General features: G+C 38.6%; 1 protein-coding gene across 3 annotated transcripts in view; it reads left to right on the top strand.

The window, feature by feature from the left end:
- Nucleotides 1–18,864, top strand: part of LOC126371701 (fibroblast growth factor receptor 3-like) — a 189,415-nt gene that overhangs the window by 6,046 nt on the left and 164,505 nt on the right. Inside the window, exons 1-4 of one of the 3 annotated variants that reach the window (XM_050017010.1) lie at nt 1,327–1,593; nt 5,345–5,874; nt 11,680–11,812; nt 18,716–18,810. In XM_050017010.1, coding sequence (XP_049872967.1) covers nt 5,611–5,874; nt 11,680–11,812; nt 18,716–18,810 — 492 coding nt within the window. In that variant the 5' untranslated portion in view covers nt 1,327–1,593; nt 5,345–5,610. Of the gene's footprint in view, nt 1–1,326; nt 1,594–5,344; nt 5,875–6,417; nt 6,804–11,679; nt 11,813–18,715; nt 18,811–18,864 lie in introns of those variants that run through there. The other 2 variants (XM_050017011.1, XM_050017012.1) reach the window with 2 other exon arrangements.

Genomic DNA, 18,864 nt, shown 5'->3' with positions numbered 1-18,864 from the left:
GATTCCTGCAGACACCTCCTACTTGTACTTTAAGTTATACCTGTCATTTTCTTAACCGCCGAAATGGAAAGGGACGGATGATTGACAACAGTTAATTTTAAAATGAATAAATAACCCGGGGGGATAAAATAAGCAACTTAATTCTGACGGGTTATTGGCCAATATACAATTTGGGAAGAGTTTTTTACTCGACTCGAATACCAACTACAAAGAGTTTTATCGCGTCCAAAAGGGTTATTATTAATACAACCTCACAACTATATCCCAATTGGGGTAGTCAGAGGTACATCCAATGCAACATGAACTAAGTAAGTACACCTCACCGAAATCTCTATTAGACCTACCTGATAGGTGATAAGTGGTATCTCCGTATACGATGGCCGAGACCTGAGTTTTTTTTAAATGTTAATAAGTATATAATTATGTATATTCAGCAATTTATTTGAAAGCATTTCCATGCGAATTACAATTTTTGAAACAAAGAAAAAAATATTCGGCAAAACATAAGTTTTCGATCTTTCTGAATTTTCCTTAAATAACATTATATTGTGTAATTTCCTTTCCACTGAATGCTTAGCAATTCCATTAATTATTTTATATAACTTTTGCAATAATGTAATCCCTCCATTAGGGAATTTAAATGAAAACAAGTCCACACAGTGAACATGATATAAGTAGGCCCGTGAAACACAATGAGTCTTAGAAAATAAATCTACTTGGTAACAAGGTCGCATAAAATATAAATTTTATTGTATAATATTATTTTTATTACCTTTTAATATTGTAGCGGAATTTCAAAGACGAGAGATGAGATGTCGAGCTTTTATTGGGTTTAGCCAAATGAATAATTAGGATTTGTAACCCCGATGTTTAATGACGAATGAATTCATGAATTTTTAAACCAGCCACTTATCTTTTTAAAAAGATAACTGAAGTACCTATCTACCTGAGTAAAATAGGGTATCTTACTGCGTCAACAATAAATTATAAAATGCTAATCTAGAAATAGCCAGTCTACCATTATCGAAAATCAATCTCATTTTACATTTCGATTTACGTTCGAATTTTATTTATGAATTAAGTAATAATAAGTAGACGTTTGACCGCTTTTATTGATGACGTCACAGGACAGTATACTATACAAACTCCAAAAACATTAGTTTTGACGTTTCGTAAAAAAGGATCTTTCGAACTACCCATTTACACGCCCATTGACATATTTTGATTACGTCGTCGTCAGGATTCTCACGAGAATCCAGTGAGTTTTCTCAGTAGTACCACAGCAGGATTGCACGTGGCTCCGGCAGTTTTCCCGCGGCAGCCGTCTGGGCGGGCCGCCCAACGCGACACGGCCCGACCCAACCCGGCCACCCGACATATTTACCAAAAAAATAAAAACTTAAAATAATTATTATTAAATGGAAATTTATTATCTGTGCTTAATGCTCATTCAAAAAAATAAGAAAAGAGAAAAATTATAGCGCGCGACCAATATTCGAAATTTAAAATTAGTGAAAAAATAAAGTGTTTAAAAATTGTTGGTAGTGGCTGTGTTGTCTATTTGGTGTTAACTTTATATAGGGAATATAATAGGTACCTAATAGATGAAATACAGTTTTATACGAGTAATAAATCGGTAGACAATAAAAACCATCTAGAAATCTACAATACGTTAATAATTAAGAATTTTGGCATCGACTTACTTTATTTTATTTTCTTAGAAGATTAACAGTTAAACAATAATTATAGATCTAGACGGTCGAATCTTCATGAAATATAATTTTCCTTCCCTATTTCTTAATATGTGTACGTGTAATTAAACTGTTATCAAATGCCTCACTTCATTTAGCTTTGCTTGCACTCTCGTCATCTCCCTAGCGTTATCTCGTTGTCGCAGGGTCCGCTTACCTAACTTGAAGATTTGACAGGTCCGGTTTTTTACAGAAGCGACTGCCTGTCTGACCTTCCAACCCGCGAGGGGAAAACCAGCCTATACAGGTTAGGTCGCAGGTCGCGTTTTGTTTTCGAAACTTGAATTCGAACACAATTTAGAAATTCAAATTCAAAAATATCTTTATTCAGTAGGTAACATAGTTACACTTTGAATCGTCAATTTTTACATAACGAACGTCTCATCCGCCTAAAACTACTGCAGATTCTTACAACCTGTATAGCCGGGGAAAAGAAGCTGCAAGAAAAACCTCGGCACAGGGCCCTAGACGTTCTTTCATCATCATTGCTTTAGGCCCGCGCTGGATTCGAACCTGCGACCTTACAATGAGAGTCCAGCGTTCCACCAACTGTACTATCACGGCTCCTTTGCTTGCACTCTATAGTATCGTACTATACATAAATGTATCGTGGCCAGATCTTAGAATTGATCATTTCATGATTTGGATCGACCATGTCATGAAATGATTCATGAAATTGTCATATTTTATGACATAGAATATCATTCGTTGGCCACATCATGATATAGTTTCGCCAGATCAATGAACACGAAATATTTAACGGTATGAGCAAATAAAAGCATGATTACTTCATGATCATGATGATATGGCCAAACGTTGGCAATCATATCGTAAAATTAATATTATTATACACTGGTAGTGGCGCTGGTGTCGATTATATTTAAATTAAAACTTCATTGATATTTTAATCAATGAATCAATGTAATTGTACAATTTTTATATCGATTAGGTAAATAATTTTGAACCTAAGAAATTAATCGACTATTCGCATTTTTATTACACCACATAGCATGGACACCGCCTACATTAACGTTATGGCCAAATGTTGATTGAAATATCATTAAACGTTGACGTTTCAATGATGTGGTCAACTTAAATTGGCTATTTCATGAAATACGACCATTTCATGAAATGGTCGAACACATCATGAAATGATCAATTCTAAGATCTGGCCACGACAGAATACATCATTTAGTCACGACCGCATCCCTACCGTGGTGGACAGGAGTCAATAAGACAACCCGTAGTCACTCTTGATATTAGTTCCAAGATATATTACGCACTTAGTTATAAAAAGTACTTAGTCGATTTCATAATGTGGCTATCTAACGATTAATGTCTAATATTCAGCACATCTTTTATAGAATAATGGCCCCGATTCCTGCAGACACGTTCTAATTTTATTTTAAGTTATACCCGTCATTTTTTTTTATCCGCCGAAAAAGAAAGGGACGGAGAGTTGACAACTGATAATTACAGAATAAAATAATAACCCTCGCTCATATGCCATCCGTTTCACGTGTGCTGTCAACTTAATTCTGTCAGGTTATTGGCCAATATAAAATTTGGAAGAGTTTTTTAAATTTCTGTCTAAAATTGACGTGTGTTCTATAAATTTTATGGCTGTCGAATACCCGTCCCTTTCTTTTTCGGCGGATAAGAAAATGACAGGTAAGTATAACTTAAAATAAACTTCGATGGTGTGTACGGTAATCAGCACCAATATTATGGTAATATTTACCTATCTACTTAAACCTCTGTTTGTACTCCCGCGCCTATTTCCCATGTTTTTTTGCCTTCCTACTTACCCAAACCTGTAAGTTCAGAAGAATTCTTTAGAAAAGGAATCATATGGGAATTGTAATACCCTCACTCACGTCATTGTGACGGTAGCGAAAGAAACATTCACGAGATTTCATCTCGCATTCTCTTGCTAAAACATGAAAATCTTATAATTTTCCTCGATTTTGTATACTTTAGCAGTGACTGAAAAATCGTAAAGATGGAAGATTTATACTTGTTTAGTGGAATCAAAATTTCACGCCAGACAGTCTGCTGTAGATAGATAAAATTAAAAATGGATTAGATTAGATCATCGCTTACTCTTCATTCATTTTATTCAATGAGGGACCTTCTGGGCTACGTTGCCCAAAAAACTGTAGATGGAGCTGTGCAGTTTTGTCTTCGTCCTTCTAATTTCATGGATAACAGACGTACCTGTGCATTTTTTACCTTTGTTTTTGGGTATAAAATGATGACCTTTGTTATTACACCCAGGCACAACACATCTTCCACCGATTATAATCCTCATCAAAATAAAGTGAAGAAATATAGGTAGCAACATAATAATTATTTTTATACATATACAAATATACATCTGCCATTAGTACATTTCTACCCAAGCAATGAGAAAATAGGTAATTATCATGTTTAATGTAAACAACGCCATCTATATTGTTTTTGGAAAACGCAGCCTTTAAATTCCCTCATTAGAAACGATTCCATTCATTTCTAAGAAAATTAATTTCTACGATTTTAATGGGGAGCTGAGCTAAGCAAACTAATTAAAGTTGAACAAATCCAGCTTAGTACCTGGCAAATAACTCGCGGTTTTAAAGGCTGACGGCAGCAGTAAACTGTGAATGTGGTCACCGGATCAATCCGTATCTCACATACATAGTGAACGAGTGCCCTCTACGCGGGTTCCCAGGTGGCATAGCCGAGCTGCATTGTGCGGCGGATGCGGCAGAGACTTGGTTGAGGGAGCTTTTTTAAACTAGATCCACACACAAAGATATTATTTTTTTAAATCTAAAAAAAATCTAACTCGGACGGGACTTGAACCCGCAGCTCTTGTCAAGCCATTTAAAATAATTTGAATAACTCCATTCCATATATTATTGTGATAGGCCAGATCCCTTTCTGCAGCAAAAACCGAACATTTCAGCATTTTTCAAGGACGTCGTTTCAGCCACGCACCTAGTTCAGTCTAGTGTGCAGTGCGACTGCATCTAGTTTTGATAGAACTTCCTGTCCTGGGGGACATATAGGTTCGCAGAGGGGAACGTCTGCGTATAGCTACTCCCTCTCGTGTTGCTCTATGACTGTATGGCATAACCCATACGTCTCCATTTGAGAACAACAACTATCAAAAATTACGTTTTGATAAGATGCGGCGTTAATTCCGATTATGGCTTGGACTCAGAACAGAAAATGGATCTTCAAACATCGGAAGTCGATGTCAATACCGTGGACGTAATTTATTAGTCTTTTTGCAAATATCCGGTTAGAACTTATGTATGTTAGCGACATACGAAATGAAACGGGGAAAAATAATGCAACAAACATGAAATTAATTATAAATGCATGAAAAAAAAAATCTGTCAGGTTCCAGGTTACAGTCCCTGTGACTTACCCCTTACGATGGCTCCCATAGTTATGAACGACAAGATTGTTTCCGTGTCTATCAGTTGTACCAGCAGTTTATACCTCATCAATTATTCTATTCCTAATTATCATTAACCAAATCACGTTCGCTTAATAACTACTTCTCAAAACATTCCCAACACTGAACCAAACTATTATTTTTCCAGATAGAAGATTAATGATCCACTTTTATAACGCAAAATAAGTATTTATTAAAATATACCTTTTCCATAATTTAAAAGAATTTACTAAGTGTTGACTATTCGGACCAAATAATCCTATTCCAAATGTCCATCGAATTTAAAATTATTAGTGTATTAAATGTTTAAATGTCAATTTATAAATATCACATCTTATTATAAAGTGTTACTAAGTGTCCCTAAGTGTGAAGTGTAGTGAAGTCCTATTGTGAAGTGTTAGAATGTGAATCACGATGATGAAATGGCAGGTTACACTGTGTTGTGTTGTGATGGGCTTCTGGCAGGGAGAGAACTTCAGATCCGACAGCAAAATGGCTCTTTTACCCGGGAAAAATGTGCTGCACATAATCCCGGAATTCCTGGGCCAAACTGCACCGCCAACTCCCGGATTGGCCACCAATGTCCCGGATTATGCCAGTATCGGTTCGCTAGAACAGGACCAGATTATTTCATCCTCAGTCGAGACTACAAACTTCGAAACCATTCCTACTGCTTATGTAAGTAACAAATCTTGCTTCTTATTTATTTACTTAGCCTACATTCGATGAAAATCTGCTACAGTCTTGAATAAACCTGATCTGTACTTATATAATAATCTAAATTACTTACACATATTACATACATTGCATTGCATACGTTACATTGTAACTATTATAATGAAGTTTTATTTAAAGCTTGTCAGACCCATATTAAATCTTACGTCTAAACTCATCTAAAATAAAATTAACTTTTTAAAATCGAATCCGTAATCAATCCAATTACTCGCCTGTTGCGCGAGTGAAGAGACTGAAATTGTATATTTGAACACATTACCGGCAAAAACTCTGCCATTTCACAAATTTTAAACAATGCCATGTGCTAAATCGTCGCTCAATTCATAGTTTACTAGTATTCAATTGACGCAACAGGTAATCTTATCATCACCGTGGTATCACCACGCAGCGTCAGCCATATCGAGTGGCAATCGCCTATTATCGACAGATTGCCCTCAAATTGATAACCGTGCCCATAATCTTAATCATTTAAACAATATATCTGTACGTACTTCGCCGATGTACGCTGTCAGAAAACTGAAATGTTTACGATCTAAGAATACACTGTTGTTCAGAAATTTCCGGTATCATAGATGTAGATATAAGTAGTGCTAGTGAATAATCGTTGAATCAAGGATGTCGATAAAGTGATTTGTTCGTTTTTTGAAGTTAAAAATGCGACCGATATGTGTGCAGTTCGTACTGTCATAGTGTTTGTGTTGTTGGGAGAGATTCGTCTGGGGAAACAAGACGTATACCCTGAGGCTCATTTGCAACAAGAATTTCCCATAATACCGCCGATTCCCGGAAACGGGGATCCGCTATCCGGAACGCGGGATCAGTTTCCCGGAATCGCGCCCCATCCCTATCCGCGCAGGCCGCGGCCTTACTACGTAAGTCAGTTTCACTTGTTGTTTACAAATTTAACGAATTATAAAGAAACAATAATAAGCAAAACGAAATTTATAAAGTATTTGTGTATAATTGAGAAGTTTTTCCGTCTTGATTTATTGAGAAACATTTATCAATGACGCAGTATTACTATCTATCTTCATTCTGATCGGAGATTTGTTGTGAAACTTAGGCTTAAAGATTTTTTAACGACTGTAAGATTTACAAAAAATATTATGCGTGGAAAACTTTAAAAGTTGAATTGAAATGACTAAGAATATAAATATGGTAGATAAAATTATTATTAATTGCATGATTCAACAGGAAGGATTAGACTGATAGTTAGGAAAGCTAAGCTTCACAATTGTTGTGATCACACGTTATTTTGAAGCACACCCCAGAGTGTTATTACTTTTTCTATGCCCCAGACCAGAATAGAATAGAAAATCTATTCCGTGGTCTGGGATGCCCCGGACACTCAATACAAAAAAGATTACAGTATGCCACCTAAAGCGTAAGTTCGAGCGAGACACAGACCACGCGCGCTCTGTCATTCTCTCTCTCTCTCTTACACCCGGTTAAAGACTTTAAAACTAAAGGGAAGGGGGGGGGGGTGTGAGCCTAACGCTCTAACCACTACACCACGGAGGATGAAAGTATATTCCTATTAGTCTAAACCTTAAGCTCAGAAAGCTTGTAGGTACCTACATAAGTTTCATGAACCGAATAGGGTTTTTGTCTGAGTCAAAGATTAATTATAAAATGCTAATCTAGAAATAGAAGCCAGTCTAAGTCGACCAAAAATCAATCTCATTTCACTTGTTGACTTATTTTCGAATTTTATTTATGAATTAGTAACAATGAGCCACAGGACAGTATTTCCATACCAATTCCATACAAACTCGGAAGAAAACTTTCGTTTTGACGTTTCGTAAAAAGTACCTATTTTACTTGACTAGGTTGTCAAGAAACCTGTTACGTAGGTAAATACTACTTATCAATCATAATCTATAATCGCCCTAGCGGTATCCCGTTTTTCACGGGGTCCGCTTACCTAACCTGAAGATTTGACAGGTCCGGTTTTTTACAGAAGCGACTGCCTGTCTGACCGTCCAACCCGCGAAGGGAAAACCAGTCCAATACAGGTTAGATCACATACCTCTAAAACGCACTTCTCAGGTATGTCGGTTACTTAACGATGTTTTTCTTCACCGCTGAGCACGTGATAATCGTTTATGATCCAAACATGAATTCGAAAAATGATTTTGAAAATCATAATGGTTCATTCATTGCATGTTTTGGAGCCGTGGTAGCCCAGTTGGTAAAATGCTTGCCTCTGGTCTAAACCAATGACTGTCGTTTTTTTTTCCAATTCATGTTTGGATCAGAAATGCTCAGCGGTGATGGAAAACATCTTGAGGAAACCCATATTCCCGAGAAATGCATTTTCGGAGGTATGTGACCTAACTTGTATTGTGCTGGTTTTCCCTTCGCGGGTTGGTAGGTCAGACAGGCAGTCGATTCTGTAATAAACCGGACCTGTCAAATCTTCAGGTTAGGTAAGCGGACCCTGGGAAAAACGAGATAATGCCAAAGGGCTGATGATTCATTTATTGCATGTCACAAACATACTTAATTAAGGTGGAACATAGTATAAAGGTACATGTGACGCCCTGCAAGGGCACGACAATATAAAAGAGGCGACACGAGGTGCCTTAATATAATAATGTTATCAGATATTGGCCCCGATTCCTGCAGACACATCCCCAACTTTATTTCAAGTTACCTGTTACCCTTCAAGCGTTGGTTTAGGCTCGTGCTGGATTCGAACTTATTAATTTTGATGTCCATCAAGATTTATAATAAACTGCCTAACATATTAAAAGAAGAAAAAAGTGACAAAACCATTTAAAATAAAAGAACTTCTAATTAATAAATGTTACTACAGCACTAGTGAATACCTCAATGATACTGATGTTTCAATTTGAAAAGCTTCCTTCTCTCTTTTAAACTTCTATTTAGTTGTGCCCGAAAGGGTCTATGATGTGAAAATCATATTATGTAACTTACAAACTTGTACATACACCATCATAGAAGGCGTAATATACGATCCCGACGAACCGATTACTCTAGCCATAGAGGCAGCCAATCAGCTCGCGACACCAAACACTTCAGGACCCCGATACCGACCCCGCCGGCATGGACGACGATTTCCCTCATTCAGCGCTTATCGCTATCGACCCGCTAGGGTCGATTAATTCTTTCAAATATTTTTCCTCTCAGACGACGCCCTGAGCCGAGGTCTTAAACGTTGTACCGGGTGAGAGTCTTCAGCGCTCCCCATTTGTCCGGCCAAGTAGTTAATGCCATCACGTCAAAAAAAGGTACACCATCATAGTATGCAAATAAAGAATATTGAATATTGAACCTGCGACCTTACAGTGAGAGTCAAGCGTTCTTCGATCTAGGTTACCACGGCTGACGAAACCACCACCACCACTATAATTATAATGTTCTACTAATAGAATAGACGTTACACAGTCTTTATTTACCTCGTCACTACAAAAACGATTTATTTCCGTCGCTGTGCGTACTACAAATGTAAACATACCTAATACTAGCTGATCCATTGCGTTGAACCACAAATAGGTCACATTTTTTGGTCCTATTCGTCCAGAGCAGTGGTTCCAAACCTTTTTAATGTCACTACCCCTGTGAACAAGTGTGGAAATTGAGTATAAGTACCCCTAATTTAAAATAATTAAAACCACACAAATTCGAACGAATATATGTTCATTATGTAAGTAAGAAAATGCACGTTTACGTAATATATAAATCTCCGAGTTAACTAAATTGAAATTGCTTTGCATTCGCAGATTTGACAATATTAGGTTCGGTTTCACTCAACGCGCATCTCATGTCATGCTCAACATTCAGACGGTTTCTGGCTTTTGTTTTTAATGTTACAAGAGTTATAATACTATTTCGTGCCATCCCGTGTTACCCCCCTAGAATCTCCGTTTTACCGTGAAGCTTTATTTTATGTAAAAAAGATTAAGATTAATGACTACCTAAATGATGATGTCTGGTATGAATGTGTTCCTAGTTATTAAATAACTTGTAATGTACACTCTCATTGGTTTTTAAAAGATGTGTTGCTGTTGCAGTTTCTTGTCATTTCTTCTCCTCAGCCACAACACTTTGCGAAATGACGTAAATTCAAAAATGTTATATTGACCTTCAACAAGTTTATCCATGACAATTACGTTGAACAAATGATTCTGATTTCTGATTACCCCTGAGGGGGTAATTACTCCCAGGTTAAGAACCACTGGTCTAGAGATTGTTGCTTTTATTTATTTATTTATTTTGTCATGTCACATGGTAAGTGACGGATTGACAAAGGCCCTGTGCGGAAGGCCGGAAGCAGTACCGTGTGTATAGTGAATAAATTCGTTTCTTGGACGAAGTGAGTTTCCTTCCAATCCCGAAACCCACATCTACTTAAATAATTACGCACCGAAGTGACAATCTGTAAGGGCACCGCAAAAGTGACGTTATAAGAAAGAGCGCTACAAATACAGTGATTTAGTCACTAGCTGCTGCGTTCAGGACGAATTTTTACGCTTTTCTTACATACATACATAAGAACACGCCTATTTCCCCTTTGGGGTAGGCAGAGACCACGGAATTCCACTAACTACGATCTTGACACACCACTTTCAACTCTTCCACTCTCATCAAAGACTTCATGCACGCTCGCCGGTTTAGTTACCGGGTGAGAGCCTTCAGCGCTCCCCATTTGTCCGGCCAAGTAGTTAATGCCACCTGCGGTAAATCTATCAATAAGTCACGTCAAAAAAAAAAACGTCGGTTTAGAGTACTCCTGATCTTACCTTTCCTTAAAACTCCCTGGGCAATATGTCGCTTAAATATTATTCTTAGACAAATGCAGAGCATTACGGTAAAAACTGCATGCAACATCATCAACATCGATCCATAAGACACTTCCTTGTCAATATCGGTGAAGATGCGAGATATTTCTATAACAATGCCTTCGGGCAAGTCTGGGGCCAATAGCAAACTCATCAAAGGTAAAAAAAAAACAGAAATATACATATAACATCACTCTTACTTTCGAAATACACACGGCTCTAGTCTACTTACGATACTGACACGCCATAATTTGCTCCGTCATCTATGGTCAAAGTATTCATACACAAATCATTTATACTTACCCACTACAGGGGCCTGTTGAATATCTTAACATTTAGTGTCCTAACGGTCTTTGTGGTCCAGTGGTTGAGCGTTGGGCTCACGATCCGGAGGTCCCGGGTTCGAATCCCGGTGGGGGACTTATCACAAAAATCACTTTGTGATCCCTAGTTTGATTAGGACATTACAGGCTGATCACCTGATTGTCCGAAAGTAAGATGATCCGTGCTTCGGAAGGCACGTTAAGCCGTTGGTCCCGGTTACTACTTATTGATGTAAGTAGTCGTTACATGAGCCATGTCAGGGGCATTTGGCGGCTCAATAGTAACCCTGACATCAGGGTTGATGGGGCTTGTATTCCACCTCACAACCAACACGATAAGAAGACGTAAATTCATTGTCATTGTAAGATTGTTCATTGTCAGTCAAATAAGTTTATTGTCCAAATTGGAGATGTTCTTAGAAAAGGTTCAGTACGGTCTACTCTGAACCGGCGTGAGTGTATGAAACGATGTGGAGGCAAGAGAAGTGTGTCAGGATCGAAGCAAATCGAATAGGCGAGAGTTTATTTACATGTATGTATAAAAACTTCTTGATAACCTCTTGGAAACCCCTCATAAAACCGCTTGAAGACCCCCATGACCCTGTTTGTATTTGTTCCAGGACACTCCAGAGCCACCGGACCTTCACCCGGTGCTGCACGCGGGACTGCCCCGGGGGCTGGCCGTCACCCCCCTCCCTCTCCCTGAGGGGGACCATGAGGTCGTCTTCAATGTCACCTGGTTGCCCACTTCAGGTAAAACATTTATATTTATTCTTTGGTTCTCGAACAATGAGTACAATACACTTTAATATACAAAATATATACTTAATTAGAATGAGGGACATGGCAAGGTTCCCCAAAATAAATATAGATGGCGGTGTACAGGGTTACCTTCGTTTAACCTTCTTTCATGGATGACAGACATATATAAATCTTTTATGTTATGTTATTACAACCAGGCACAACACAGCTTCTGATCAAAATACGAAGAAGTAATATGGTAGCGACATAATTAATGTGGATGTTCGGGGTAGTATTAGGTAGCAACATAATTCTATATTTATAAATACTTACGGTTATTATTATTATTACGTTTTTCTTTCTTATTACGATTATTGATCTTGGTGTTCTTTTTTTGAATTGAATTCCGTGTGGTTCCTGTCCTGTGTTGAATGTAATGTGCAATATAATGTACCCACTTTAGGACTCTGTTGCACTAACATATTTGACATTCAGTGAGACTTACAGTTCAATTTGTCACAAAAGTTAATGTGACATGGTACCAAAGTGTATACATATTAATACCCGTGACCGAAAATTCACGTATTGGGAAAGCGAAGTGCACATCACTGATCATGAGCTTATGTAACATCGCCTAGTTAGAATGAGACGAAAGATATGTCTCTTTCGCGCCAATGGTATACAGCTTCTACCTCTATCAAGGTCTCTGTGATTTTGAATTCATGTCTGGATAATAGATAATTAATATCTCGAGGTTTCCAGGATTTGTGCGGGGATAATAACAATAGACTCGCCTCCAATAGGAGTCGATTTAAGCCCTATGTAATAACATAGGGCTTAAATACAGGATTTAAGGTTTATAAACAGACAAGTTTGGCAAGATGTCCTATACACGTAGAGTGGATGAAGGATAATATGATTACGAAAGCAGTATATAAAGCGAAGGTTGGTGGCAGGGCTGGCAGAAGAAGACCCAGAAGGACGTACATTGACATCAAATTGTCGCCTCTTCTATATTTTATCTAAATATATAAAAGGAGAAACTGACTGACTGACATATCAATGCACAGCCTAAACGGCTAAACGTAGGCACTTGAAATTTGGTAGGGACGTAGCATAGGTACCGTAGAGGTGCACTAAGAAAGGAATTCCCGAAATTCCCACGGGAACGGGAATTAGTTGGAAAATCCTTCCACGCGGACGAAGTCGCGGGCAAAAGCTAGTTTACTTATATATTTTTATGGAATTTAACCTGATTTTTTATTTCATTTATTAGTAAACACGACCAATTGAATTGGGTAGTATAATATCTAGGTCAAAGATGATTTATGAAATTCTGATGAAGTACTAAAAAATACAAAATAAAGACAGATCTGAAACTGACGAAAAGTACAGGACACGTAGTACTAGGTATATAAATTCTGTACCTAAACTTTAACCAAACCACAACACTACGAAAGCTAACACTACAAAAGCTACAACAGGGATTGACCACGAGTATTTAAAAATACCTCCACTTTTATCTTATACAGATTCGGAAGTTGGCAAAGATCCAGTCCTGTAATGACCATTAGTTCCGAAATAACGTGGTTGATATGAACCCGCAATAACAATAAATCTCATATATATTAAACTCACGCCCGTAATCTAGAATGGGGTGTGCAGAACGTCAAAATAAAAAATCATATATTTACAGTGTGATCCCACCCCGGACACTTCATACAAAACCCTCGTTTTACATAGACACTACACATTGACGTTATCGTACACGCGCATCTGTGTGTGTCGTCTGATGCCCATACGATTGAAAACACCAGAGGGGGGAGGGGGTGAAGTAAACCCAGCTCAGCCGCTGGTGGGGAGCGGAGAGTTGCCGTTCTATACGTAGTATTATTCCTTATTCTATAGTATCCCGAAATCCATCCACCCATATCCATCCCTATCCATCCATAGGGAAGGCCCGTGCCCCAGCAGTGGGGACGTTAATGGGCTGGTGATGATGATAGTATAAATAGTATAAATGTATCAGACATGCAATCACAAGATAGCCTGTAATCACTTTTGATATGAATTCTTAAGTTGGATAATGGTACTGTTCACCATATCTATCCATCTCTAATCATTCTGTAACATAAAATAGCATCTCGCCTATATCGCCGGAAGGGGTAGGCAAAGGTGTTAGTATACCCACTCCTCGTCATAGCTAAATGTTTAAAGGTGGTATTAATAAACTAATCTCAGCTGAGACTGCCCTCAAGATCATGTTCAAGTCTCTGTTTTTACATAAGAACGTTGACATGATCTTGAGGGCAGTCTCGAAGCTGAGATAAGTTTATTAATACCACCCTAAGTCACATGTATTCGTAATAAGGGGCGAGCATTAACCGGGCACCAATCCTAGAAACGACGCGCTATGAACTATTTATGATTCAAACTCAAATTCTAATTCACTAGTTTAGAATCCGAGCTGGTATTCAAACCAGGGACATTACGATGAAGTAACGCCTTCTCCGAACAGAACTTTATTCAAAAAATTAAAATATCTTGATTCAGTAGCTAACATAGTTAGGCTTTGAATCGGCATTTTTTAACGAATGTCTCACCCGCCTAAAACAACGGTAGCTTCTTACAACCCGTATAGCCGGGGAAAAGAAGCTGCAAGAAAACCTCGGCACAGGGCCCTAGACGTTCTTTAAAATTACAGGACCTATCCTTAAGTACTTACCTATGTAACTGTACTAATTATGAGCGATGGGAGTCGTAGTTGGTCCAACAGGGTCCAACATGTTAAGAAGCACAGAAAGATAAGCTTATCTTCCAGTAAGGCTAACATGCGCACGGTATTTTTAAGATTGACGATATTATTATAATTTATGTCCTTTTGTCGATTGGTGCTAATATGTGAACCCAGATAGTCATTTCGTTCTGTCAAAATACGAACAAAATCTTTTTTTGACGTGACTTATTGTAGATTTGCCGCAGATGGCATTAACTACTTGGCCGGACAAATGGGGAGCGCTGAGTGCTCTCACCTGGTACAAAATTTAAGATAACACGCCTGAAGGTGGCAGTTGGGCGCGAACCTCGGCTCAGGGCGTCGTCTGACAGTAGAACCCTAGTGGGTCGATAGCGATAACCGCTGAAAGATTGAAATCGTAGACCACGCCGGCGGGGTCAATCAATAATGTTTTAGTTTTAATAAAAATATCAATAGCTGACCTTTCTTATTTTAGAGGTTTCGTTATTTTCGCCATTTGTATTCCTACCGCTTTTGTTATTCTATAAATAGTAGATATTGTGTCGTGACCCTTTAGAAAGAAAAGATATACAGATTTTTTTTTCGTGAAAAAAGCTGGACGCAATGAACAATAACTATGATAATGATGAATTCGTGTTATTCTTCTTCTATCGTGTGGGTTATGAGGTGGAGTACCAACCTCATCAACCCAGGTGTAGGGTTGCTATTGAGCCGCCAAAGGACCCTGACATGGCTCATGTAACGATTCATGCAATTCATGATATTCTTAACAGACAGCATGAGTTACTTAGGTTTTTTTATGACGTGAGTTATTTATGTATCACACATGGCATTAACTACTTGAATGTCACAAATGGCATTAACTACTTGGCTGGGCAAATGGGGAGCGCTGAGGGCTTCTCACCCGGTACATAATTTAAGACAACAGTGAGGCTGCCCAGTTGGGCGATAACCTCTCGGGTATCGTAATCCAGGGAGTCGTCTGATAGGATAGGATTATATTTGAATAGCTACTTAGGCCCACAGTAAGCCCTTTACACACTGCGACTTTTTGCATTGAGTCGGGATCAGTCACGAAACAGCACCAAGGGATAAGCAAAACACACACACGCGTTTCAGAAAGTAGCTAAGTCGTGGCCAGATCTTAGAATTGATCATTTCATGAAACGATCGAGCACATCATGTAATGATCAATTCTAAGATCTGGCCACGACAGCTATACAGGGTGTTATTGACATCGTAACGAAAACTTTGAGGGATGATTCAGATCATGATTCTGAGATGATATCAAGTGGAATTATGCGTCGCAAAAGTATGGAACAGAAAATAATGAATTTTCCGACAGTAAATTCTACTTGATATCAACTCAGAATCATGGTCTGAACCATCCCACTCAGTATTTACGGTGTCACTAACATATACCTACTTGTATGGCTACCTGTTTGTACTTGTATGGGGTGTGAAGTGACATCGATCGTAACGAATACTGAGAGGGATGATTCAGCTGATTATTCTGAGTTAATATGAAATGGAATTTTCCATCGCAAAAGAATAGAATTGAAAATAATTGAAAAAAAAAAACTAATAAAGAATCATGAATTTCGCGACGGAAAATTCCACTTGATATTAACTCAGAATCATGGTCTGAATCATCTCCCTCGGTATTCGTTACGGTGTCACTAACACTCTGTATAAGCACGATGCAGTAGCGATACAGCATCGCGACTGTATTGCATATTCTCATGCACTGGCCGCACAAGGTAAAGACAAGATATTTTTACGGACTGTGCTTAGAGCTAAATGCAGAAAAGGGGGCCACAATTTCTCATCAAATAACCTTCCTATACAAACCGCTTGGTAACCACCAATGTAGTGATAAATAACAAGCCGTGTATAATTTGAATCATGGTGTTTGTCTCGACGGCGATCACGCGATGGTATCCACGGGTAAACTTGGTGTATTTACATAACGATTCAATTAATTAGGTTTGATCACCCTTGTTTGTCTGATGACGTCGCCCTGAGCCAACATCGTTGAACTTGAAGGTATTTTGGGAGGTCAGATCTTTAAATATTTATGCTTAATTGGTATCCATCCACCTACGTACAACTAAACGTCGTCAGGCATTTCCTCCTTATGTTGTGGATATGTCATGGCCACATAGTAGAATTGATCATTTACACACATACCCATTTGTTTTTAATGTTCCTCTTTTTTATTATTATTTTTATTTTTGTTACTTATTATTATTTTCTTATTTTTCTTTATTGTTCTTTTTTTTTTGTACTTCTTTATGGTTACTTTATTACCAATACCAATGTATCACATAGAAGAGCGGGGGAACTAACACAAGTAAAAATATTTGCTTAAAAGGTGTCCCAAACACGAGGATTGTATTGATTTTTGGTAAATAAATAAATTTTTGATTTGATTTTGATTTGATGATGTGTTCGAACATTCATCGATTATAATATCAATCAAGTTTTAAATATAATCGACACCAGCGCCACTACCGGTGGATAATGTTATTAATTTTACGTTACCATTGCCAACGTTAGGCCATATCATGAAGTAATCACGCATTTAGTTGCTCATATCGTTAAACGTTTTGTGTTCATTGATCTGGCCAAACTACATCATGATGTGGCCAACGAATGATAGTCTATTTCCTGAAATATGACCATTTCATGAAATGATCGAGCACATCATGAAATGATCAATTCTAAGACCTGGCCACAACATGTATACCAAGAATCCGCACTAAACGTTTTGCCTCTTCCTTTTTGGTGCGAATGGCAAAGGACTGGAACTGTCTGCCGTCATCTGTTTTTCCAACTCGTTATAATCTGGGAGTCATCAAGGCTAGAGTGAATAGGCATTTGCAAGATAAGCGTGATCCACCCTAGACCACATCATCGGATCACTTACCATCAGGTGAGATTGTGATCAAACGCGAGCCTAATCTAATCTACTTAATCTAATCTAGCCTACAAGATCCCACTGCTGGGCAAAGGCCTCCCCTACCTCTTTCCATTTTTCGCGGTCCTGTGCGTATTCCGGCCAGTCCCTCCGGCAAGCGTCCAAGTCGTCACGCCATCTCTTTCGAGGTCAAAAGTCCAGGCTCAAGGTCTGCCAAAGAGCGATTGAGCGTAGTGTGTTAGGTGTCAAACGAATTGATCGAGTCCGAAACACAACACTGCGTTCAAATACGGGAATCGCTGATGTGGGACGGGAAGCCGCAAAACTCAAATGGAATTGGGCCGGACATGTTTGTCGCATGCACCCTGAGCGGTGGGCACGGATCGTCACGCATTGGGTGCCTCATGGCGGATACAGGCGTCGTGGCAGACCTCGAAAGAGATGGCGTGAGCCTATTCTAATTAAAAAAAAAAATTGAAGAATGTTAAAATTGTCGTCTAATTGGTCACCTTCTTTGTGTGCCTCTCCATTAGTGGAGATTGATGCATCAGCTCATGGAATGTATGTCTCTCCCTGGTAATACGGAATAATAGCTCTAAGCTTGGACCGTCGCCACATGCGTCCACTCCTTGATGTTACCTAAACACGCCAGATTGATCGCCTTCTTGACGTGCCTCTCCATTAGTGGAGGTTGGTGATCAGCTCATGGAATGTAGGTTTCTCCCTGGTAATACGGAATCGCTCTTCGGCCGTCGCCACACGTGGATGCATCTACGCCTTGATGTTGTCCAACCACGTCAGGCTTTCCGACGCGCATACGACCCAAAGATTTTTCTCGACAATAGAAGCTGAAGGAGGCCATATCTGTAATTTCGGAACAGATGCCCTAGATGTCAGACTTTTCTTTTTTTTATCGTGAGCAATATCTGCCTGTTCGGGTGGCAAAATTCTAGGTTGGAAAAATCTGAACGCTGAAACTACAAGAAGAAAATTTTCCCACCGAAGTGACTTGGTGTCCAGCTTACATATTTTGCATAGAATAATGAAATCAATTACTTAGTTCCATCAAAAGTCCCATTTTCGTTGCACGGACTAAATCTTAAATTCGTTTTGTAAATAGGCGTCTACTCTTAATAAATTTGACAGACAAGGTTGAACTTTGTTCATGTATGAAAGTCATTATTAACATAAGTACTTAATTCAGTTTTTGGAGAAAACAAAATATGTATTGTTTCAGGTCAACCAGCGAAAGATTACTCTATAGAAGTGATTAGTGACACCAACACTGAAGACTGTCGGTCACCTATCTGTTACGAGTACGACATTAACGGGGTGAGTACACAAACACGGTTGATTTATGTTACTCATAATAAACACATAAAACAT

Source organism: Pectinophora gossypiella, chromosome 13 (genome assembly GCF_024362695.1).
Source record: "Pectinophora gossypiella chromosome 13, ilPecGoss1.1, whole genome shotgun sequence".
NCBI classification, from domain to species: Eukaryota; Metazoa; Arthropoda; class Insecta; order Lepidoptera; family Gelechiidae; genus Pectinophora; species Pectinophora gossypiella.
Note: the sequence above shows the minus strand (reverse complement) of the source record. Positions and strands in the feature narration are given on the sequence as shown.